A 25,936-nucleotide genomic window follows, 5' to 3' on the forward strand; every position below is an offset into this window, starting at 1 on the left:
TATCATAAGGAAAATTCTGATATTGTCTATAGTGCATAGAAATAAGTATCACAGTTTATATTTAGGATATCACATTGATGGTTATATCATATTGGCCTATCATATAGGCTATTAATGTATAATTGGTAGTTGACCCTCTGACCCCTCCAGTGCAGTACTCGACACAGCAAAAACTTTACAAATGTGGCTGTGCCTGGTACTGCAACTCAACAACGCTCAGCCTTGTTCACTTCAATGGGCTAATCTGTAGTACCAATGTCACTACCACTTCATTCTGCTCATCAGTGGGTGCCCTGCGGATGGGACCCCTACCAATCATACATTGATCCCATTTTCTATGTAAAGTAATCTCTGCTAATTTATATGATAGGAGTCATGAACTCATACAATAAATGTTCTCGAGTTTCCCATGCCTTTAAAGGAAATTTGTCATTAGAAAATTACCTATTGTTTAAAAAAAAATTTATGTTAAACATATTTTTATTTTTGGCAGTGTAATTTCAAATTTTCCATTTTACTATGTATATTTTAAAATAATCCTGAAATGTTGCAGTTTCCATTCTTGCCACTAGGCCTTGAAGGGGTTATCCAGGAAAAAACTTTATATATATATATATATATATATATATATATATATATATATATATATATATATCTCAACTGGCTCCAGAAAGTTAAACAGATTTGTAAATTACTTCTATTAAAAAATCTTAATCCTTTTAGTAATCCTTTAGTTCTTTTCTGTCTAAGTGCTCTCTGATGACACATCTCAGGAACTGTCCGGAGTAGAAGCAAATCCCCATAGAAAACCTATTCTACTCTGTACAGTTCCAGAGACAGAAAGAGGTGTCAGCAGAGAGCACTGTTGTCAGACAGAAAAAGAACAACTCAACTTCAGCAGCTGATAATTATTGGAAGGATTAAGATTTCTGTTAAACTTGTTTAAGTGAAATATTCAAGATTTCAAGAAAAACCTAAGCAGAGAATGTGAGAAGTTGAAAGGTCATTTTACAAAGTGTGTCTCCAGATCAGGAACATCTGTGCATTACACATACGGTCTATTGATTGTGATGGCCATTGTGTAATGCTGGTTCACCCCTGTAGCCGTGCTGCAAGGCAACTTAATGATTTCCACCAATATGTAAAATGGGTTACAGCTGATTCACATCAATGGGTTGTCCGTGTTATGCAGGACAGGACAGGTCCTCCAAAATGAGAGATTATCTTTGGAACTGCTCTCCCATCTGATAAAAAGATAAGGATTCTGAGCAGAAGACCTCGATTAATATTTATCAATTTGAAGCAGTTATCCCTAATCCATGGGATAGGGGGCAACAAGCTGAGGGAGCTCCCCCACTGATCAAAACCAGGACAAAATTATACCCATAATGAATGAAGTGCACCCCATCTGCATGTCTAGCACTCTGTTCCCTTTCTATGGGTCATCTGATTTCGGAGGCCTCAGAGTTTAAAGAATAAATAGAGTGCTGGTCATACACGCAAAGGTGTGCTCCGATCATTTTATGGGAATATTATGTCCCTATTCTTGTATTCCCAATCAGCTTCTTACCATTTTTCCTGTGGTTAGGGGATAACTTCTTCAGATGGGAATATCCTTTTAGCTCAGAGTTTCCTAATAAGGTACATGAAACTTTGTTTACTAAACTAAAAGACCCTCTTTAACTTTATTCTGTTTGTCCTTTTTGCATATCTCATAACAATATAAAATGGAAATTGTTATGAACAAATAAATCCAGATATCTACCTACTTGTACTCGCTGGAACTGTATAGAGTAAAGATAGTGGATGGACATGCACAGTATATCTTACTAGAGTTCATGCCTAAGGCTATTGCGGTGGCCCAGTACAGAAGTGGCCCTTCTGTACACTATTGGTCCTATCAGGTGGACTCAGTCCCAGTCCCCTGGCCTCCACACTCCTCAGGTCTCTCATCCCCCAGTCTGTCATGTAAAGAGTTAATGCACTATATTCATGTTAATGTGCCTTTAAGAAATGTTTATATGGATAATACCTTATTTTTATGGACATACGTTATTAGTCCATTTTCTATGACACTATAAATTTAGCTCTGGCTCCTTCCGTTTTTCTTGATCATCTCTGAGATGTTTCTATACCTTGATTGGAGTCACTTGTGGTACATTCAGATGATTGGATATAATTTGGAAAGACAAAGCCCCATCTATATAAGGTCTCACAGCTGACAATACAGATCAGAGCAAAAACCAAGCCATGAGGTGGACAGAACTGCCTGTAGAGATCAGAGACAGGATTGTGTGGAGGGACAGATCTGGAGAAGGATATAAACAGTTCTGCTACATTGAAGCTTCCCAAGAGCATAGTGGCCTCTATTATATTTAATGACATTTTTTTGAACAACTAGGACTCTTCGTTTAGCTTGCCGTCTCACCAAAGCAAAGTAAGAGAGGTGACCAAGATCTCAATGGTTACTTTGGTTGAGCTCCAAATCTGTGTGCAGATGGGGGAAACTTTAGAAAAGTCAACCATGACTGCAGCACTCCACCAGAAAAAATACCTCACCTTAGTAAAAGAGTTTGAGTTTCCATAAAAGCACCTAAAGGACTCTCAGGCTGTAAGAAACAAGATTCTCTAGTCTGATGAAACAAAGATTAAACTTTTTGGCCTTTATCCTAAGTGTTCTATCAAGATCAAACCAGACACCGCTAATCAAATCAGATCCACATGAAGGTGCAACTTAACCCACAGCACTCGGTACAGCGTGAACAGAGCAAAAGCTCCTCAATTCTCCGCCATAGTCCCAATAATTCTATAAGAACTCACACCAACAACACTTGAGAAAGAAGGTGTGGCCTCCGAAACGGCGTGTTTTACTTTGGCTGTTTTCCTTACCCTGTCTTCTCCGTGAAGGACTACTTGATCGATATGCTCAAGAAGGGAGTAATAGTGACCGGGACAGAGATCATGAACGTACTGCGCTAAAAAGACATTTTCGCACTCTAGGTGAATTATCTTTTTTGTTACTATCAAGCTTTTTGAAATATCACTGAAGTGTTGTTGACGTCAGTTCATATTGAGTTACAGGCACATCTAATCTCCTGCCTAATATCATCCCTACAGTGAAGCATGGTGGTGGCACCATCATGTTGTTGGAGTATTATTTAGTGGCTGAGACAGAAAGACTGATCAGGTTGAGGAAAAGCTGAATAGAGATCAGACTGGACCGAAGGTTCACCTTCCAAGAAGACAATGGAAGGAATCATCAACGCTTAACACCTAGAAAACTAGCAAAAAAAGGTCCAAATTTTTTTTTGTAAAAAGCAATGATATGGGGTCACAAATTTTCGATCAGAAATGGGTCTTGCACAGAAAGTGCAACTTTGTATCTATAGTTTTCTGGTGTCAAGCATTGAACAATTCCCCCAATTGACCCTAAGCACACAGCCAAGACAACACTGAATTTGCTTAGGGACAATTCTGTGAATGCCCTTAAGTGGCCCAGCAATGACATGAACCCAATGAAACATCGCAGAAGAGGCCTGAAAATGGCTCCTACTGATGTTCCTCATGCAACTTGACAAAGCTTAAGGGACCTGCAGAGAAGAATGGCAAAAGAACCCTAAATCCAGGTGTGTAAACCTTGTAGCATCATCCCCAAGAATACTGGAGGCTAAAATCACTGTGTTATCCAACTACCGAGTAAAGGGTCTGAATACTTATGTCCATGCAATATTTTAGTTTTTCCTTTTCAATAAATTAACAAATATCTAACATTCTGCTTTCACTTTGTCATTAAGCACAAATCCTTTCCGAAGGCATTCTATACCTGTGATATAAAGCCAAAATGTAATGTGAATGCCCCCTAATAACCTTTTATTACTGGATCCTGTTTTGTACATTTGCCTATGCTATGCCATAAACAAAATATAGATACAAACAAGCTGGCAGGAAATAGGTGTGCTTACGGGCTGACAGTATATATATTTATATATATATATATATATTTATATTTATTCCAGTGACAGCAGGATTCTGCCACTGCTGAGAACAGGATGAGCGGTTGTCACCTGTGACAGCTTAGTCAAAATATAATTGCACCTCTTAGTATTATTTTTGCATATAACAACTCTCAGCCTGTAAGCTTGGTCTAAGCCATATTTTAGGGCTGTCAATGTTTATTAACCCGATTTTACAGAAGCAATATACAAATATATAAGCCAAATCATCCCCAATTAAATATATTATATTAACTATTATCACCAATGATGACCAACCAGGAATTGAGCCCATGTTGTATTGGCGGGGTATGTTGTGTGCAATGCATGCCAATATGGTGACCCTATATTAGGGTGCACTCACACCACAATTTTGCAATACAGTTCTCGTATACGTTTTCAATGTGAAAACCGAAAGGAACCGTAATGAAATCCGAATGCATTGACTCTCCATTGAAAACCGTATGCCAAAAGATGCATCAGGTCGTGTCCGTTTTGCATCTCGTACAGTTTTGTCCGTTTTTTTCCCGTACCCAAAACCGTAGTCTACCATGGTTTTTGGTCCAGGTGAAAAACTGTATTAAACCTTATATGTTTTTTTTAAAACATGGGAGTCAATGGGAACCGTACAGAACCGTATGAGCATACCGTTCCATCCGGTTTTCACCATACGGTTTTTGACTTTGCACAGTTTTTTTTCTTGGAATTTCAATCAAACAAGTGAAACTTTATTCATAATGGAGTGAAAAGTTAAAAACATATATGTCTTTTTCTTTAAAAACTGATGCAACCGGACATCATTTTTGAAACCATATAGGTTTTTTTTAACTGTATACAGTTAAAAAATGTTACACACGTTTTGATACAGTTTAGTTCGGTTTTGAGGAATCAGTTTTTCATCAAAAACCTGATATGGGAACTGTATTGCAAAAACGTGGTGTGAATGCACCCTAATACTGCATGTCTGCATCTTGGCTGTAATACCTGGATTTCCTGATATGCACCAAATTTATCACCGTGGCTCAGGCTGTTTGAAAAATCAGGCACGTTAGACTGTCTAGTTCATGTTGAGACCAACTTAAATGTACACATTTTGGTGCATTTAGGACATGCTGTTTTTAAAGTGTACCTTTTTATATAATGTAGATAATACCATTATATGTATATTTGTAACATACAATGGTTAATGTAAATGTGTAAATTTTTGGATGAAAAAATGCTGTCCCTGCAGCTATTGCCTGTGTGTCCCTGTGAGGAGACAAAATACAGGAAGTGTGGGTGGACAAGCAAGGCTCTGTGAAGTGAGGACAAGCAGGGCTCTGTACACCGTGGACAAGCAGGGCTCTGTACACCGAGGACAAGCAGGGCTCTGTACACCGAGGACAAGCAGGGCTCTGTACACCGAGGACAAGCAGGGTTCTGTACACCGGGGACAAGTAGGGCTCTGTGCACTGAAGACAAGCAGGTCTCTGTACACTGAAGACAAGCGGGGCTCTGTGCACTGAAGACAAGCGGGGCTCTGTGCACTGAAGACAAGCGGGGCTCTGTGCACTGAAGACAAGCAGGGCTCTGTACACTGGGGACAAACAGGGCTCTGTACACTGGGGACAAGCAGGGCTCTGTACACTGAAGACAAGCAGGGCTCTGTACACTGAGGACAAGCAGGGCTCTGTACATTGAGGACAAGCAGGGCTCTGTACATTGAGGACAAGCAGGGCTATGTGTACTGAGGACAAGCAGGGCTCTGTGCAGGTTCCTGGCTTGTCAATAATCCTGCTATGTGAGCCGGGCGCATGTCATAAAGCCTCTGGGCACAGAGCTCTGCTTGTCCTCAGTGCACAGAGCCCTGCTTGTCCTCAGTGCACAGAGCCCTGCTTGTCCTCAGTGTACAGAGCCCTGCTTGTCCTCAGTGCACAGAGCCCTGCTTGTCCTCAGTGCGCAGAACCCTGCTTATCCTCAGTTTTAAGAGCCCTGTGCTTGTCCTCAGTGTACAAAGCCCTGCTTGTCCTCAGTGCATAGAGCTCTGCTTGTCCTCAGTGTACAGAGCCCTGCTTGTCCTCAGTGTACAGAGCCCTGCTTGTCCACCCACACTTACTGTATTTGGTCTCCTCACAGAGACACACATACAAAAGCCGCAGGGGCAAATATATACACATTTTTAACTAATCTTTATTGCAAATATACATATAGGGGGAGATTTATCAAAACCTGTGCAAAAGAAAAGTTGCCCAGTTGCCCATAGCAACCAATCGCTTCTTTCATTTTGCAGAGGCCTTGTTAAAAATGAAAGAAGTGAGCTAATTGGTTGCTATGGGCAACTGGGAAACTTTTCCTTTGCAACAGGTATTGATAAATCTCCCCCATAATGTTGTTTTGTGAATTATATATAAACATTTTTTTAATAATGACAGGTACACTTTAATGTCCCTTTCTTGAATGATGGAAGCAATGAAAAAGTAACCAACACATAGGTGTCTAAAGAGTGTCTAGAACACATAATATTTGGGAAAGGTATTTAATAAAGTTTTTTTGTACAAATTGTACCAGAATTCTGGCACATTAGCAACAGTAAATCTGCCCATTGGTTTGAGAAATTGTTGGAATTCTAGAATACTTTAGCTGATAAAACGAATCTGCTCTATAGGGACCCACGCATACGTCACCTATAAGCAGTCATATATCCTTTGTCAACAAATCTGGTAAGCAGTGTTAGGTCAATTTCCACCAGGCTGCTAAATCGACTGTGCCAGGTAGCCTCAAGGTAACTCATCAGAAATCACTATCTTAGTCCTCACATGTGCATGTAGGCTCATTACATATGTGACCATCATGGTGTCAGTGAATAAGCCCTCAAGGCTGCGTCCATTAATAATGTATGTATACGGCACACCAAATGATTACCCTGGGAAGCATTATATCGAAAGAAGAGGTGACGAAAGAGAAATTGATGTATTCATCTTAAGAGTTTATTGTAGATAAGCATCATGGTTTAATGGAACGTTTGCAATAATAATAATAATAGTAATTAACAATGGGGTTTCATTCAGTTTTCAAACAATGGATATTACAATAGCAGAACTCATCTGGGTACAAACAATAGGAAAGTGTAGGTGACATATAGGCGACACACAATGGGCCTCGTTTAGGGAAAATATTTTTTTCCGGATCAGCTAGAAGATAAAAACTGACTGGACATTTAGATACATAAGACCCAATGTGGCTTATATTTAATACACTAGGGTATTCACAATGATCAATTCTGCTTTCAAAATGGCTGCCTGTAGTAATGGCACAGGACTGGATATTTACAGATACTTGGTATAGACTAATATTATACTGTATTATATTAATTTTATAAGTAAGATTTGCCCTAGTCAGAAAGAAAAAACTTTAGCTATTGAAAGACATATTAAGATATAGGAACCCCATTGTTTTACATAGAAACATACAACATTTTAGAGGAATCATCTTGATAAATGTTCCCCATTATTTTCTAATGCGTACCCCATTTTACAGCAAAAAATAGTTTACACATATGCACTGAAATAGTTTACACATATGCACTGTGTGGGCACCCCTAAAAATAATTTTAAGGGTGCTACAAACAAGGTCTATATGTATACATAATGCGGAAAATGAGGAATTGAAGTGCACACCCTCTCAAAATGAATGAGCATAAATTATTTAATTACACAAGCTGACATCTTAAAAACACTAAAAACCATATAAATAAACCAAGCCCTAGTCAAATAAACTGCATCGTTTGTCGAATCCATCGTATGTTGAGGGATTCGTGCAATGTAAAGTATAGGAAGCTGTACTCACTTGTCCCCGCCGCTGGCGATGGTGTCCCCGCCGCTCCCGATGGTGACCCCGGGCCTCCGCTGGGCTCTCCTGGTCTTCTCTGGTCCTCTGCTGGGCTCTTCTGGTCTTCTCCAGTCATCCGCTGTCTTCCGCAAGGCCTTACTGGGCCTGCGTAGCGACGTCATTACGCCACTGCGTATGTTATTCCTATTGGATGACACCGGAAGACCAGCGCTGGACCCAGAGGGCACCCCGGAGCATCGTGGAGGAGTAAGTAATACTTACCGCACCACACGGGGAACATTAAGCTGCTATCCGGCAGCAGCTTAAGCATTTTGCGCTGCCAGATAGCACTTAATTCGATCGTATGTCGATGCTGACATCGACATGCGATGGCCTCTGAGAGGCCATCATATGTCGATTTGATCATATGTCGGGGCCATCGTAGGTCGGGGGGTCACTGTATATGTAATGCTCTGGGGCACAAGTATGAGCCAAGAACAACACAATTCACAATAAATATAGAAAATACATCTAATTAATCAAAATATTCCTAATAAAGTGCATAAGTGCTTAGCAGTCTCAGGAAATAACAGAGTTTCCAACACTTATGCACTTTATTAGGAATGTTTTGGTGTCATCTTAATTACTACTTAGATTTGATGAATCATATGTATTGATATATTTAATGTGAATTATTTTCTACATTGCATATATTCGGTTCACACCTTATTATGGGATGTGGCGCTAAGGGTCACACCTGCAGTTTATTTGACTGGGGCTTGGTTTATGTATGTTTTTAAGTATTTTTTAAAAATGTTCAGCTTGTGTAATTAAATAAAGTTTGCTTATTCATTTAAAGAGGGTGTGCGCTTTGATTCCTTGGATTTCTCATTTTTTGCATAGTCCCATATTTTACTCATCAGCCATTTTGGTAACAGAACCAATAATCATGAGAATTCATTTTAATGGTTAACACCTCATCACAGGGCCACTCTGGGCAAAATAATTTTTTTTATTGCCCTGCACCATGATTACCGGTAACTATCTAGGGCCGATGATACTGCTCCCTTGTGTCTTCATTTGCCAGCTTAGGGAAGCTTCACACCACAATGTGGCTTTGTATTGCATGGATACATCCTGTGGAAATGGGATGTCGATGTAAGGGCCTGGACTTTAATGGCCCAAACACAGTCAGTTAGTGACTACATTCTTATCATTTGTGTTGGGCTACTTTAGGGTCATAGTCAAACCAGGTTAAAATTTGGGAAATTACCCAAACATAAGGTACGTTCACACGATGGAAAGTCAGAGATTCTGCTGCACTAATTCAGTGGCAGAAAATTTGGTCATGGATATTTACCCGCCAAAAGAATAAATATGTTCATTGTTTCATTGGCATTATGACGGCGATGGCGACGGTGACGGCACAGGTCTGCACGGTCCTAGCGCTCAAGACCTCTGGGGACAGAGATTCAGTAGTGTGGACATACCCTTAGTCATTTGCTGACTATGTTCGGGCCATTAAAGTTTATTGGGCTCATGTCTGTCCATGCACAGTATAGGTAGGCATTCCATTTTGACAGGATGATGACCTATCTTTGCAATGTAAGACCAAATTATGGTGTAAAATACCCTAAGATGCGGTTTTGGTCCCGTTGATTGTTCACATGAATGTGTTTGTGACTGTCCGATTCTCGGACCTGCTGCTGTCCCTTTCCCTATACTTCTCTATGACATTCATCAAGCCCCGCATCGTAGCAGGAAAATGAAACCACCCAGGAAGAGAAGCATCAGCCCAGGCGCTTATGGGGCCTTTTAGACTGTTACTGTCATGATGGTCCAGGGGCAGAATATGTTAAAACCAAAAATCTCATAGCCTGAGACTCATATGCCGAAAGTTCCATGCAAGTCTATAGGACTTTTGCCATTGGACTTCCAGCAATATGTCTGATTGAGTTAGTCTTGGGACAAATTTGGGGCTACGAGATTACCTGGAAAGTTCTAACATATCCTGCTGCCAGACCATCATGACGCTTTAAGTCTGAATTCAGCTCAAAAACATTAGGCAAAATTAAAATCATACAAACATGTAAAATACTGTAAAACCTTGGGCCTCGTGTATCAAAACTGAGTAGAAAAAAAAAAGACACAGCAACCACTTCATTTGTAACTTTGGTTGCTATGGGCAACAAACCTGCTTTTTCTTTTCCTTCTCCGAGATCGTTTTGATACATAAGGCCTCCTGAGTTTATAATTTTTTTTTTATAGAAAATGTCATAATAACTATATATTAACTAAGTAACAAAGCTCTCCTCAGACACACACAATGTTCAGTTCCTATAAAACATTAATTAATAAGGAATTAAAAAAGTGCAAACATGAAAAGAAAAGAATCAATAAGCGACTGAATGGATACAATCAGAATAGGTTTGTTTTGCATTAATAAATTAGGCATTATTATCACAGAGCTCTGTTAACATTCATCCATCAAGAGAAGCGGTTAAAAGTAAAGCGCAAAATGATTATTAGTCCATCATTTCCTGGCAATTCAGACGTGATGGCAGAGACGTTAGCAAAATACAACGAGACAAAAGCTGCACAACTGATTCATAAAATACACACCGGGGCTGGAGAATCTAAATAAATCATATATTGGGGATTTACTAAAGTGTCTGCTAAATTTATATTCTGCAATATTGACTGTCAACACTAGTTATCTTCAATAGAAATCCGCCTGCTGCAGCGCAAGGAGATGTAAATTAAAGGAGTTGGGATTACGATTAAGGATTTGCCTCTCTTTGTCCATGAGCTGTATTGCATCTCTATTCATTTGAATAAGGATGAGCTGCAATGCCAGGCCCGTTGATTAAAGTGGCACTCTTTCTGGAAAAAACAAGCAAAAAAACTAAACAAAACTCCATTTTATAACCCCAGAAGCTGCTTTAGGTTGGCTTCACACAAGTGTATGATGGGAGTGCATACCTGTTTTTATTACGGCCTGACCGGCTATATGATGACCTGAACTGAAACCTGTCAATTTGGACCATCAGACTGTGGTCAGGCCGGGACTTTTGCCCGTAATAAGGATGTGTATACCCGCCGCAATATGCCCATGTGATGCCAACCTTAGGAAAGGGTTCACACAGGGCAGATTTGTTGCAGAGATCTTTACAACCTAAAATCTGTTTATTCCTCCCAATGGGGATGTTTCGATTGAACAGAAAAAAATCTGCCACATGTAAATTCACACTAATGCTATTTTCTTCCCTGTATTACATTTTTAATTCCCTATTTTTTCAATGTACCTGATTTAGATCAATTTAAAAAAAATCAAGGTACAAAATCTAGAATTTCTAAAGGCAGGTTGGATGTGTCGTTTAGCCATTACATTCTAGTTTGGAGGACACAGCAAAAAAATAAAATATTAAGGAACTGTGTAAACAGCAATTGCAGAACACAGTAAAATTCCTCTTATCCAGCATAACAAATTTTAGATTATCAAAGTGGATGAACCTGGCGATCATTAAAAATTTCCCTTAGAGCTCAAATAAAAAATTCTGCTTCTGGTTCTATTCACATGTACAGTTTCCTGCGCATATTTGATGTGCAGGATTTGAAGTTGCAGATTTATTGCTGTGTATAGTCAATTCGTTTACATTGAAATCTACAACATAAAATCTGCAGCTTCGAATATGCACAGGATACTGTACGTGCCAATACACCCTCTATGTTTTTTTTCAAAGCCTTTTAGATTTGGCTACCTTCAGTAAGTCTACTGTTTCTCATTTTATAAAGTTTTAGCAAGGAATTTCTGCCGAATGAAAGAAATTTTACTCCTATTGCTATTAACAGAATGACTCCCCTTATCAACCAGAGCCATCCAAAAATACAGCAGGGAAGCGGAGAGGGATTTCGGGTGGTTGCCCTGAGCCCATGCCAGCCATTCCTGGCAATCTAATCTCTAATCTGGCCTCTGTTGTTAAACAGCCTGTTGTCTGCTTAGCGGCTGGCAGGGAAGCTACCATGTTCTAATTTTGTCATGCTCTCGCTGTTATCGGGAAAAAACCCATTAATAACAATATTTACAAAAATTGCTGTTCATACAACACCCCAATATTTCTAAGCACTGTACCTCCAAATCAAGGTGCTCTTTAAATTATACGTGGTGATATGGGTTGGATAATGAGGATTACACTGACTAGTATCTATAGGCTTGGCGGGATATAATATAATGGGAGGGCTGTATCATAACTTCCATCCTGAATCGGTAATATTTGACAGGAATGACCTCTGCTGAGTCTCATTTGGTAGCGCACTGTGTAATATTTTATGACCTAAAGCTACAATTGCTGCAGAAGGCTGCATATATTACAGTGACAAACTCCCGAATCTCAGCATACTGGAACAATGCCTAAGCATTACCTAGTACGACTGCAGATCTGGATGTAGTCATTATGAGATCATTTTTGGAAGTCGTACTCATAATAATTGTCTTTCAGGCGATACTGAAATTTTGTATTTTACCAAATATGTTTGAATAAAATAAATGTAACATACCTAGTGCCCCAAGAACACTTTATGAACCAGAGTCAGCCTTTGTTTCACGTCATGTTACGTTTATTAGCTTAAACTATCACCGAGTCACAAACCAGAAACACTGCTCCATTTTCTCTTTTAAACTGAGTCTCCTACTGAATCCAAATCATCCGATGACAGGTGACGATACAGGTCCTGTAAGATGAAGTGGATTATAGATTTGTATACCCGGTATTCCTGGTAAGCATTTTGTCATATTCATTCTGTCACAAGCAATTTTAGCGCTGACAATTCACAAGGCATAAAATGACAGATACCAAAAAAAGAATTAAAATAGTGCAAAAAAAAGTTTATACGAAAATACTGAAGTACAGAATCTGAATATACAAAGAGCAGTAATACAGAATACGTAGGACAGAGTAACGTCTCAAAAACACTGTGACAAAGTAACGGAGCAAATTAAATGCATTTCATAGCAGGAGACAATTTTATCCTTCCTTTTTACCTCTTGACAGAACAGTTCACAGGATATAACAAATTAGTTGTTCACAGCAGAAATATTTTCGAAGAAAAGGCTTACAAATGTTAAAGAACCTTGAAGAAACAACAGTACGAGGAGAAAAAAAATATGTATAAAACATTCAGTATAATTCTGCCCAATATTTATGTATTTTTACAATGAAATATGTATATTGGTCGGTCACCCACGTCTATATACCCTGCATAAAACACATATGGCGGAAAACAATGAGTTGCATTCCAGCAGCAATGACAATCAATTTAGGGGTATTTGGTTGACTCCAAACAAATGGCACTGTTACACCGAACCACAAGAGAGCACCCATAGATGGCTATGGGCCAATCCTATGGTTTTCTCCTATTCAGAAAAGAACTGTTTTATGTTCCATTGTGTGGCATACAGTTATATTATATACTGTATATATATATATATATATATATATATATATATATATATATATATATATATGTTTAGTGGGCTCCTATAGGTGATGAATGGCCAACAGATCACAACTATCGAAAGCATCCATCATACAGCTGTGTCCGTCCCTTCCTTTCGTTTAGTTTAATATAGGATTCCAAATTCTTATAATAACAATTCATTACAATATGACTACATGTTTTAGAACACTCCACCATGGTCTACTTTCCCATTTTGGGAGGCTTTCTGAACAAAAACTACTTAGCAACAATATGTAGGAGCTGCTTCTTCACCAGTTGCGGACTGAAACACAAAATCCTATATCAGTGATCGATCACCCTTAGATGTATCTGTCTGTGCATGCAGGGAGAAGGGGGGGGGGGGGGGGGATTGAGGATTGGTTTGGGTTAACCCTGAAGTCCTAAGTGATTTCAATAGCAGCTTTGAAAAGAAATCATGTAGAAGGAAGTGACATGTCACTTTCACCTGGTTACCCATCTCACATGGATGATGGATGCAGGGCTTAGTAAAATGACACAGGGTAGGTTTTTGAGAGGGAATCAGCACAGGTTCTGCCCGCGGAGAGCCCGTCCCCATTCAAACTTGCACCGGGAAACACGCTGAGTTCAGCGTTTAGTTTACATTCAAATCTGCAGCATAAATTCTGCAGCATCAAATCTGCAGCATCAAATATACACAGGATACTGTACTTGTGAATACACCCTAAAGAGATGTTTTTGCATTTGCTTGCCACATTGAGTATAAATTCTAACTGTATCACAAATTAAGACCAGAGTTTTCCAGAACTGTATTGTGTAACGCCAATAAAACACAACATATATATATATATATGTGTGTGTGTATGTATATATGTGCATTTTTTCTGTGGACTATAGCAACCAAACAGATTACTTCATTCATTTTGCAGAGACCTTTTCGAAAATGCAAGAAGCGATCTGATTGGTTGCTATGGGCAACTCAGCAACTTTTCCTCTGGACAGGTTTTGATAAATCTCCCCTTAATGTACAAAGAAAATGCACAAATCAGACGCAATGTTAAAAGTGAGAATACTGTCATAAATAAGTCAGAGCGGCAGGAGGCTACCTTGTTTTTTTTTTTTTTCCTTCATTACAGTAGAATTCATGAGACCAAAAAAATCTTTCTGTGTCACATGGAGCTTCTCATAGAAACCATGGACATAATCGTCATGTGTTCGATCTCTCCAAAAGAAAAAAGAGAATACTGTCAGGTGCTACCTATTGTTGGTTGCATCCCTGTGAGTTCATGTTTGACTCACTCAATAGCCTTCCCCAGTCAGGTTTTAAAGCAGTACTCCGGTGGAAACATTTTTTTTTTTATTTTTTTTTATCAACTAGTGCCAGAAAGTTAAACAGATTTTTAAATTCCTTTTTTTTTTTTTTTATCTTAATCTTTCCAGTACTTATCAGCTGCTGTATACTACAGAGGAAGTTGTATATATCTTTTCTGTCTGACCACAGTTCTGTCCGTGTTCCTCTGTCCTTGTCAGGAACTGTCAAGAGTAGGAGAAAATCCCCAAAGCAAACCTCTCCTGCTCCAGACAGTTCCTGACATGGACAGAGGTGTCAGCAGAGAGCACTGTGGTCAGACTGAAAAGAAAAATTCAACTGATAGGAAGGATTAAGATTTTTTTTATAGAAGTAATTTACAAATCTTTTGAACTTTCTGGCACCAGTTGATTTGATAAAAAAAAAAAAAATCCCATTTAAGGCTCTGGAGTCAAACATTGACTTTTAGAGATTTTACCTCAAAGTGTCACCAGAGAGTAAGATCCTTTTCTTCTGGGAGAGAGCTACATTGCATACCCTTCTTCCCATCATTTCCATGGAGCATTGATAAAACATGAATGGCCGAAAGGTCTCTGTCACCTTTTAGTGCTCTCTTCCAGGGGAAACATTACCCCAGGGGTAATAAAGCCTTATAGTTCCATTTATTTAGGTATATATATATATATATATATATATATATATATATATATATCACTTGTTGAAAATGTAAACCTTACAAAATGTTCTGTATAACTAAAGTATTGCCGTCAAATTTTCAATACACGTTAAAGTAATATTCAACTTTTTGGGCTTTTTTCCATGGCTCTTATGCTTTTACAATTAGAAATGAAGCCACTTTGCACGGTTTTGATAAAAAGTTCCAATACCTATCCAGTCTTACGCATCTCCATAGTAACAGACTACAAACATATCCTGTGCAGTCTGATCCTGGTGTCATTACTTACATACATTTGAAGGAAGAATATTTGGAAGAGTTTTGAAGGAAGAATATTTGGAATAAATTTTTTCCAAATCTCAATTTCCAAATAAAAGGGGTACTCCACCCTTAGACATGTTATCCCCTTTGGATAGGGCATAATGTGTCTGATCAAGGGGGGGGGGGGGTCGGACGCTGGGGCTCCCCCGTGATCTCCGGGCTGGTGCTGAGGCGTAACAGTCACGGAAGCCTAGGGATTCACGCCCCCTCCAGTCACGCCCCCTCCATTCATGTCTATGGGAAGGGGCATGATGGCTAGTACACAGCCGCCACGCCTCCTCCCATAGATATGAATGAAGGGTCCGTGGTGGCTGTGATCGCCAGTCATCTGGCACAGAGCGTAGTTTGCTCCGTGCAACAGATGACTGGGGTGCCGCGGCGATCAGACATGTTATCCCCTATCCTTTGGATTGGGGATAACATGTCCAGAAGTGGAGTACCCCTTTAATCCTTGTCCAGTTTTACCCAGAATTTCCCCCCCAAATCCCACAGAAATGCCTTTATATGTATAAGCAAATAAGCATTGCCCCTTTCGCAGTCCGATTCACAGGACTGTAGGCAGAGATGAAAAGTAAATAAATAATGATCACTATGACTGGTTGCTACCGGCAACATCAACTTCAAATTGTTAACTCTTCTCATCAATACATTTTGACTCCCACAATTACCATACTAGGATCTATAAATATTTACTCCTAATTAATTTGCAGGTGTCATGAGAGTTGACATGTAAAGGATGATACGGACTACGACATATTCACAGAAGCAATTAATTCATCTAAAAAACTTTTCAAGTGCGTGTTGTGTATCATTGGCGCAGTACATTAATGAAAGTACATGTCTGCCGGAGGGCGAAAATAACTGCTGAATATTCCCATCTGGATAACCAGCGCCGACATACACATCTGTCGTTACAACAGCCCTAACATCAAAGTCTGGCACCAGGAATGACTTCAAAATCTGTGTTTCAACATGTCAAAAACAAACCGGCTGGCGAAGCCGACCTTCCTTCTAGAAGAGGAAAAATAAACCTTACAATGAAGAGAGTGGTAAAAAAAAAAAAGAAAAATCCTCAAAATTGGGGCATGCATGCCTTAATAGAGGGACCGGATTTTCTGTAACGGCACCCGTTGCCAGGCAACCGCACAAAAGCAGGAGATCAGCTACACATACTTTTAGTAGATTTATTTTTAAACAGAAGTCGGCCTAATGATGGAAAAAAGCAGCGGCCGATGCGGTCTTCAAGCTGAGCCCGTTCAGGCTAATATTACAGAATAAACAACTTAAGTCTAATATCCTAATGATCATCTTGCGAATGATAATAGCGTGCCTTCAGCTGTTGCAAAACAACGACTCCCAGCATGCTCGGACAGCCTTTGGCTGTCCGAGCATGCTGGGAGTTGTTGTTTTGCAACAGCTGGGGAAACACTATTTGGAAAACAGTCGAACAGTGGTACGCTGTTTATTGACAAACAGGACTTGATTTTACACAGCGGCCCTGCATACTTTGCCTCTACACACTCCGTTTGTTGATCAACAGCGTGATGTAGCCGTAGAGAGTCATGCGGCCCTGTAGCATAGTAGACACCAGGCTCCGCCTCTCTGACTGTTCAGTCGACTCCATAACGGATTATAAATGCGTTTTGTTTGTGACTACACAGTTGCCTGCATTATTAATACAGGTATGGCTAGAGATTGTGTGGCCCTACTGCAATGTTTTGCAAGCGTGGCCGTAAATTACCCCAACAGATCATGCTATCAGGCTTTCCTTAGTCTTTTATAGGTGGTATACAGTAACTGTGGTGATGCCTGATGCACTGACCATAATTCTATCACCTATGAAAGATTAAGGGAATTGACCTGTTGGGGGTACTTGAAGACCCCACTTAGGAAACCCTAGTATAAAGTGTGTGAAGCTTCACAAACCTATTCTAGGTGCCTTTAAATAGTCTAACTAGAAGATTAATGGTATTCTCTCCGGTCGCGCATACTATTGAGTGTCATCAAGGGATGCCAGGATTTCAACACTAGAGTAGTTGAAGGGAACCTGTTATGTTGAAGATGCAGTCCAATCTGTAGACACCATGTTATAGAGCAGGAGGAGTTCAGCAGATTGATATATAGTTTTGTAGGAAAAATTTCAGGATAACTTGTCATTTTTTCATGTAAACCGCTGCTCTTTCTGGGCTAAGTAGTCAAGATGGCTGGCCTACTCCTGGGGCCGCCTGCATGACTTCTTAGCCCAGAATGAGCAGAGGCTTACAAGACCAAATGCCAAGTTATTCTGGAGCTTTTCCTATAACACTATATATCAATCTACACATGTAAAACGCTGCTCTTTCTGAGCTATGTAGTCAAGCGGGCAGTCCTACTCCTTGGGCCGCCCACATGACTTCTTAGCCCAGAATGAGCAGAGGCTTACAAGACCAAATGACAAGTTATTCTGGAGCTTTTCTCATAACAATATATATCAATCTACACATGTAAATCGCTGCTCTTTCTGAGCTGTGTAGTCAAGCGGGCAGTCCTACTCCTTGGGCCGCCCACATGACTACTTAGCCCAGAATGAGCAGAGGTTTACATGAACAAAATGACAAGTTATTCTGGAGCTTTTCCCACAAAACTATATATATCAATCTTCTCAGCTCCTCCTGCTCTATAACATGATGCCTACAGATTTGACTTCATTTTTAACAAGACAGGTTACCTTTAAAACCATGACAATAATCAAATGACCTGAAATAAAATAGTACATAATACAAGTAAAAAAGAGTGAGGGGAGGCACTGTTTACATTGGTAGAGAAATGGAAAGTCCCAGTGGTGGCAATTCCTACTTAAAAGTGGATGGTGTAGGAGGTGCACGGATGAATGAGTGCACAGCAAAAAATGATAACTAAATCCAGATAGGAAATCCAACACTCACCATGTCCATCGCTGTGTCTGAGGAGGTTCAATGGAAGAGGAAGGTGCGAAGATTAGATGGGGCTCAGAGGCAAACACCGGAGGTTTTGTGTTAATTAGCACTTCATCCAGCCTCCAGGATGAAGGAACAAAACCACTGGTGTTTGCCTCTGAGCCCCGTCTACTCTTCGCACCTTCCTCTTCCGTTGAACCTCCTCAGACACAGCGATGGACATGGTGAGTGCGGGGTTTCCCATCTGGATTTAGTTAAAATATTAAATAGTTTTAACAAAATTATAATACATTTCTTGGGCAATATCCACTCAACAGAGTGTACAATAGATGTAGTGCGGGCCCGATAAAGTGCTATGTGAGCGTGAAACAGAACGTCGCCCGGTTAAGGCATCCCCCCCTATCCCACTCACTGTCTTGACCTGATGTCCGCTACACATAAAAAATATAAAACTGCCCTTGCCAGCATGAGACATAAAACATTCTTCTCACTCTCTATTAACAATACGTGAAACAATAAATCCAGCGATCATTTATCTGACCTAGTTATATTATCTACGGGAGGGCATATTGGAAATGTTTCTGCATAATGTGATTCAGTTCATTTAGATTTGGCCCCTATAGAATGCCACTTGGATCCTGTGCATGTGCATTGCTGTCACCATCTGTTCTACATTTTATTAGTGATGTTTAGTCATACACACATGTTTACTGATTATTACTCATTACTACATGTATCCTAATATGTAGCCTATACAGGAAATACAGGAATCTACTTTTAATGTTACTTGATGTTTTGCCTCTGGAATACAGCCCTACTATATACTATACTACAGCTATACTTAAGTACCCTGATGAAGGCCTTTACTGTAGAGCTAAAATACATTGCTTGATCATGAAAGGAAAACTTATCTCCATTCATTGAGAAAGAATTTGCAGCACTACTTTAGTATTTTATGCTGACTTATACATTTCACCAATTTGATTTTTCTTTCTTTCATCCCCCATAAATTAACATTTTGTAAGAACACATGGTATAACCTTCTAATTTGGTATGCTGGGCCATAAACCGTAAAAATGAAGAAAACAGGATGAGGTCTCTTACAAATATTACTTCAATCAGCATGAATTTACATCCCCGATTGTCAGACGTTATTTATTCTTTGAAAGAACCCTTCTGACTCAATTTAACGTTTAATAGTAGACAAGCAGAAAAGCTCAGCCGGTGAGGTATGGTAATAATGTGACAGGCAGCTCCGATATTGCTTTTAAACCATTTTATTGTCTGGGGGTAACACTGCTACAAAGTCCACATGGAGGAATTAACAATATTAATGCATATTGTTCACATTGTGAATTCTAAAGGTTATTGGAAATAGTTTAAGGATATCTTGAATAATGAAGGTAATGCAATGAGGCACTTGTTAAAGGGGTACTCCACCACACACATCTTATCCCCTATCCAAAGGATAGGGGATAAGATGTTAGATCGCGGGGGTCCCGCCAGCGATCTCCGGGCCGGCACCCCTGTCATTCGGATCATGGAGCAAACTCCGCTCCATGTCCAAGACCGGCGATGCAGGCCGCCAGGCAACCTCCATTCAAGTCTTTGGGAGGAGGCATGACGGCTCTGTACTAGCCGTCATGCCCTCTCCATTAGATATGAATGGAGTGGTTGTGGTGTGACATCAAGAACGTGAAAGCTGCAAGCTTCCATGTTCCGGACGCTAGCGGCCCAGAGATCACAGGGGTGGGAAGGGGGGTGGGGGGTGATGTGTGCGGCTGAGTACCCCTTTTCAATCTGGAAGTGAACCTTCCTTGAATATGTCCAGTTGAATGGTACCAACAGTTTACCCTGGTTATACTGTACCCGTTAGGTGTTGCTCCCAAATCTTATGTACTACACAAATAAGATTTGGTAATTTAGGTCTGTAGACAATAAATAAAAAGAAGGCTATAATGGGTGAAATGGTTGTCTTATACTCTCCAAGAGAATTTTTAGTTATTATAAAGTGTTCCCCCATTCAGCACCCTCACCATTCCGCAAAAGTACAGAGCAGCTGCATAGAACAGCCCTCATTTTTAGGTGACTAAGCAGATAAGGGCATAGTATATATTGAAAGACAACCCCATTTAAAAGGAACCTGTCATATGTTTTATGCTAACTGTGGGAGCATACAGCAGCTGATAAGTATAAGATTTTTAAATTGACGGAATTTACAAATCTGTTTAACTTTCTGGCACCATTTTAATTGAAAACATTTTATTTCCCCTACAGACCAGTATAAGATAAGTAAATCAATATTTAAACCAATGTATTATGCTTAAATAATAAAAAATAAATGCCTCAAATAAAATAAAACTATTATTGTAGACATTTCTGGATGTTACTGACTGTCTAAGCTTTGGTAATTACTGCCTTGAAATTTACTCCTATCATCCGCTTCAATGGTAATGACTCTAAAATTAACAGCATCATTTCTGTGATGAAAAACAATATACCCGGATTCCTTTGTCACAATGTAATTATTTTGTTTCCAAGTGCATGTGCATAGTGTATTAATAATACTATACACTGAATGGTTCCAGAAAAAAGGGTTCCTAGAGGGAATATGCTTTTGTAAAAATAACCATAGTTCCTAACATCATGCGATCAGTCAATAGTGCACTTAAAAGCTTTCCTGAATGTCAGATAGCTCTAGGCGTCATATTCTGTGGTACACAACATTCGCTTTTTTATCGGAATGAGCCTTTCCTTTCAACCCTCTTTTTTTTTTAAACTTAGAACCAAAGTTAAAGGGGTACTCCACTGTTCAGTGTTTGGAACAATCTGTTATAAACGCTGGAGCCGGTGCCGGAAGCTCGTGACGTCATAGCCCTGCCCCCTCATGATGTCACACCCGCCCCCTCAATGCAAGTCTATGGGAGGGGGCGTGACGGCCATCACGCCCCCTCCCATAGACTTGCATTGAGGGGGCAGGGCGTGACGCCATGAGGGTGCAGGGCTATGACGTCATGAGCTGCCGGCTCCAGCGTTCTGAACAGATTGTTCCAAAAGCTGAGCAGTGGTGTACCCCTTTAAGAACTGTACACAGAGTCTGACATCTAGCTAAAAAGGACATATGGGAGGAGCATTGAGAAGAAAGCCTTGCCTGTCATCTGTTCAGCCAACCAGCAATACTGACAACACTCATGAGTTGCGCAGCAGCTGATTGACAAACAGTTCACAAATGTCATTTTCAGATGCCATAAGCACGTACAGAACTTCACTCTGTTTAGGATCGATCTTCTACCTTCAAATCTACACTTACTAGAGACCTTGGGGTTTTGTATTGTCCGCGTCCACCATAGCATGACAACATTAGTGGCTGGTGACCAAGAATTCTGTGTACTTTCCTAGACACTTCACCATCCAGCAGAAATAGTATTTATTTACTCATAGAGATGACTTGGCAGTCCACAACATTACTCTTCAGTATTTTGGGCTTCACACCCATGTGGGAGGATCCGTCGGGTGCCTTCATTACAGGTTCTATCCAATGTGCCAGATGAAATGCTGCGCTGTTTTGTCCAATGAAATGCAGAGTACCATGCTGGAAACCCAATTGACACCATTAAAGCAAACGGGTTCAGTAGGGCATCGGTGATTTCAGCAATGACTAAAGTTGCCAGCGCGGTTTTTTCCATTGTTCTGCTACAGATGTTAACCAGGCCTTAGCCGAAGAGAGAGGGTCAAAATATATACTGACCAAAATCTGCAAGTGTGTATAGGTCCCAAGACTTCTGTACAGCAATTATACTGAATATAATGAGGGCGTGGAAACCCCAAGAGTTCAGAGCTATGTTTGCCACCCTTCTAAACACTATAAAAAACTCTGATGAAGGGCAGCCAAAGACAATGGCCCTTATTTACTAAGAGTGGAGTGTTTATTCTGGAGTGATTTCAATATCACTCGTCTTTTTTTTTCAGGCTTATTTACTATTCTGTCGCACATTTTTTTTTCTGTTGCGTGTTTTTTTGTGTCGTACGTTTCTTTGTGTCGCACTAGTCAATTGTGTCCCACAAACACTGAGCTAAGGAAATTAGTTGTGTGAGTCAAAATGGTTTAGACTTTGTTTGCTTCAAAATTTTTCCATGAATCAAAAGTATTCATGTGTTATAATTTTTCAAACATTACAACAATTATCCTTGTTTATCAGCTTGGGTGTTAAATTAATTTAAACCTAATATTGCAAATGTGTTAAAAGAAAAAAAATAATTATACATTAACTATCACAAAAGCATTCAATATTTTATTCATAAAAGTGCTGAACTGTACAAAATGTTTTCAGGTTATAAAACAAGTTACTTTCACACAATACACAATGGTAAACAGTCCCTTGTTAGAAATCACTCCATTTTTTTTATTTCACTCGGCCTCTTGGCTGACGGTTATTGTGTGAGGCAAACTCACACTTTTTCTCGAGTGATTTTGGAAGTACTCCGAGCATTTTTTGGTTTTTGTCGGTAAAACACGCCCATTTCAGAGTGAAAAAAAACAGTTTGAGTGTTTTCTAAAGTGTCGGTTGTGCAACAAAAATTTGGTCGCACAAATAGTCGCACAGACGTTGCGACTAAAATTTAGGCGTAATAACCGAGAAAAAGAGTCGGTTGGACTCATAGTAAATGAGGGCCAATCCCTCAAAATACTCTTTCGGATATTTACAATGTCTATGTCAACATCAGTATTAGCCACACAAGCCCGCTCCATTGTCTTTAACCCAAACCAAAAATAAAAAAATGAAAACTGTTATATTGTAACATTATGAGATACAATCTTGTTTCCTTTAACACATGAAAGAGAACCTGCTTTTAAACGCTGCTCAGTAGACTTGTTTATTGCCTTTGCTCGTGGCGGGAGTCTCCATAGTGCGCATATCTTTGTGAAACTAGGTTACCTTCATAACATTTCTTTTTACACTATTTTGATGACTTCAAACAAATCTGTATGGTGCTCAGTGGGTCAGTAAGAGCTTGGGGTGGAAAACGAACATGTAAAAGTTGAAAAGTGTGTCTCCTTTTATTTAGCAATTGAGGTCCCCAAATAAAAGTACTAAAGGTAACTGTGTGCTCACAGCAGGGCAGAATAGTAAGACTTGTAAATATTTTATTTTTTATGTTTTTGCAGGGCTTAGGTGAAATTACTTCCATTGAAATGCAAATATCATGGTACGGTTATCACATATGAATGCATAACTCCTATTAAGGTGAACAAATATGAGACATTTATTTCTAGGGTATAAATGCTGCAGAGGTCACAGTCACACGGCCCATTATAAAGCCCCATAGTGGTAACATATAGACACATTATGACAAATGTTCTCTGCTATGGCCAGCCATGTGTCTAAAATACTATTTCATGGCTTCCAGCTTCATAGCGATGATGTTTTGTATCATTTTTGTGAACAAAGCAGTCTACAGCGATTATAATAAACAGCTAGATACAGAGATTAATTGTGTTCTCATCACAAAGACCTCTAACTTGTACGTATGTCACTTAGAAAGCATTGCCTAAAGTCTATTAGTGGGAGATTGATAAAAACCTGTCTAGAGGAAAAGTTGCTGAGTTGCCCATAGCAACCAATCAGATTGCTTCTTTCATTTTTCAGAGGCCTTTTCAAACATGAAAGAAGCGATCTGATTGGTTGCTATGGGCAACTCAGCAACTTTTCTTCAGCAACAGGTTTTGATAAATCTCCCCCTATGTTTCTGCTGGAAATCCATAAAATGATCTTCCATTATGTCAAAGTGTGAAGTCTTAAATCTCCATCCATCACTGGTTCTTTAGAATGAAATAGCTCTATAGAATGCCCATTTATAATTCTGTAGAGTGCCCAGTTGGTTATTGTGTCTTCTCTCTCTAAAGTCCCTTAGTTCAGGAAATAAGATGGTCTGGGTTCACAGTCTTCACAATCTGATCTTCTCATTGTTTTGGGTCCACCCCCTTTTAAAGGGGTACTCCACTGGAAAACATGTTATCCCCTATCCAAAGGATAGGGGATAAGATGTCTAATCATGGTGGTCCCGCCACTCATCCGTGCCGAATGACTACAGCCATCACGCCCCTCCATTCAACTATATGGGAGGAGGCATGATGGCAATGTACTAGCCGTCATGACCCCTTCCATAGAAATGAATAGAGGGGGCGTGGCGTGATGTCACAAAAACAGAAGCTCCAATCATTGCGGGGTTTCCCAGCAGCAGGACCCCCATGATCAGACATCTTCTCCTCTATCCTTTGAATAGGGGGATACGTTTTTTTCCGGCAAAGTACCCCTTTAAAGGGTTCCCTGGAGAATTAATTCTATATAAAAAAAATGCCTGTTCAGCCAATCACTGGGCATAAAGGTGACTTGTCTTAGCCAGTGATCTGCTGGGGCAAGAGAAGAACAGGAAATGCTTGGCAATGGGGGCCGGCACTAGCCAGGAATCAGTGGCAGGTGAGTACATTTCTTTTTCATCCCATCTTATACCTCATTTACATATAAAACAATTTTTCCACATAGCCAATATAAGAAGACTTAGTAACCCAAGAAGGTTTTTCTATGACAGGTCACATAGCTAACCAGAACTATGAGGTTGGAAAGACCAAGACAGCAAAGATGGCTCCTTCCCGATCCTTGTACAAAAGATATATTCTACGACTCCATTTGGAGCGAGAAGCTTACAGTAAACACCTAAATCTTCTTTTCTTTCGGAAAGGAGCTACATTACATTATGTACACTAAAAGCTTCATAAGGATGAAAAATGAATTCACGGGAATCCAAATGAAGGATTTGTGTCCTTACCCTCTCTGATAGGACTGTTATAGAGACTGCCTATAGTAGGCACTACAGATCAAAAAGCATATCCCCGGTTATAGAAACGTAGACCTTCCATGTACAAACAGGGCTATGCAAGCATGAAAAAGTACTTACCTTAATATATATAAATCAATATATATATATATATATATATATATATCTATATGTTACATACAGACCCTCTCGCACAGGTGACAGTGACAACAAGAAGCGATGCAAAAGGGCTACTTAGTATTTTGGCAGCAGTAACAATAGATAAGGAATAATAAAACTGTACCCTCTGTTTCCGCAGACTTCCTGGGCTGGTCGGTGATGGGCTTGGCGATTTTCCCGAGCGAGGGGTGGAGAGCTGGCTCCCTGGGGTACCATTGACTGAGAAGAGAATAAAAGGAATAAATTCATTATAAAATGATTTTAATCCTCCTCCACATGACCTTGTCTGCACTAAGTCAACCTATAAAGCAGTGTTTCCCAACAAGGGTGCCTCCAGCTGTTGCAAAACTAAAACTTCCAACTGGTAGTTGTGCAACAGCTGGAGTCACCCTGGTTAGGAAACACTGCTATAATGTATCACTGCCATCCATTTGCACTTCATTCA

The 25,936-nt window shown here is 39.8% G+C and overlaps 1 protein-coding gene across 6 annotated transcripts in view; it reads right to left on the minus strand.

The window, feature by feature from the left end:
* Nucleotides 1–25,936, minus strand: part of DCLK1 (doublecortin like kinase 1) — a 408,196-nt gene that overhangs the window by 117,292 nt on the left and 264,968 nt on the right. For 5 of the 6 annotated variants that reach the window (XM_056561922.1, XM_056561921.1, XM_056561920.1 and 2 more), the window contains one exon: nt 25,616–25,710. In XM_056561922.1, the coding sequence (XP_056417897.1) occupies nt 25,616–25,710 (95 nt within the window). Of the gene's footprint in view, nt 1–6,936; nt 12,531–25,615; nt 25,711–25,936 lie in introns of those variants that run through there. The other variant, XM_056561923.1, reaches the window with a different exon arrangement.

The sequence above is a fragment of the Hyla sarda genome, chromosome 2 (assembly GCF_029499605.1).
Source record: "Hyla sarda isolate aHylSar1 chromosome 2, aHylSar1.hap1, whole genome shotgun sequence".
NCBI lineage: Eukaryota > Metazoa > Chordata > Amphibia > Anura > Hylidae > Hyla > Hyla sarda.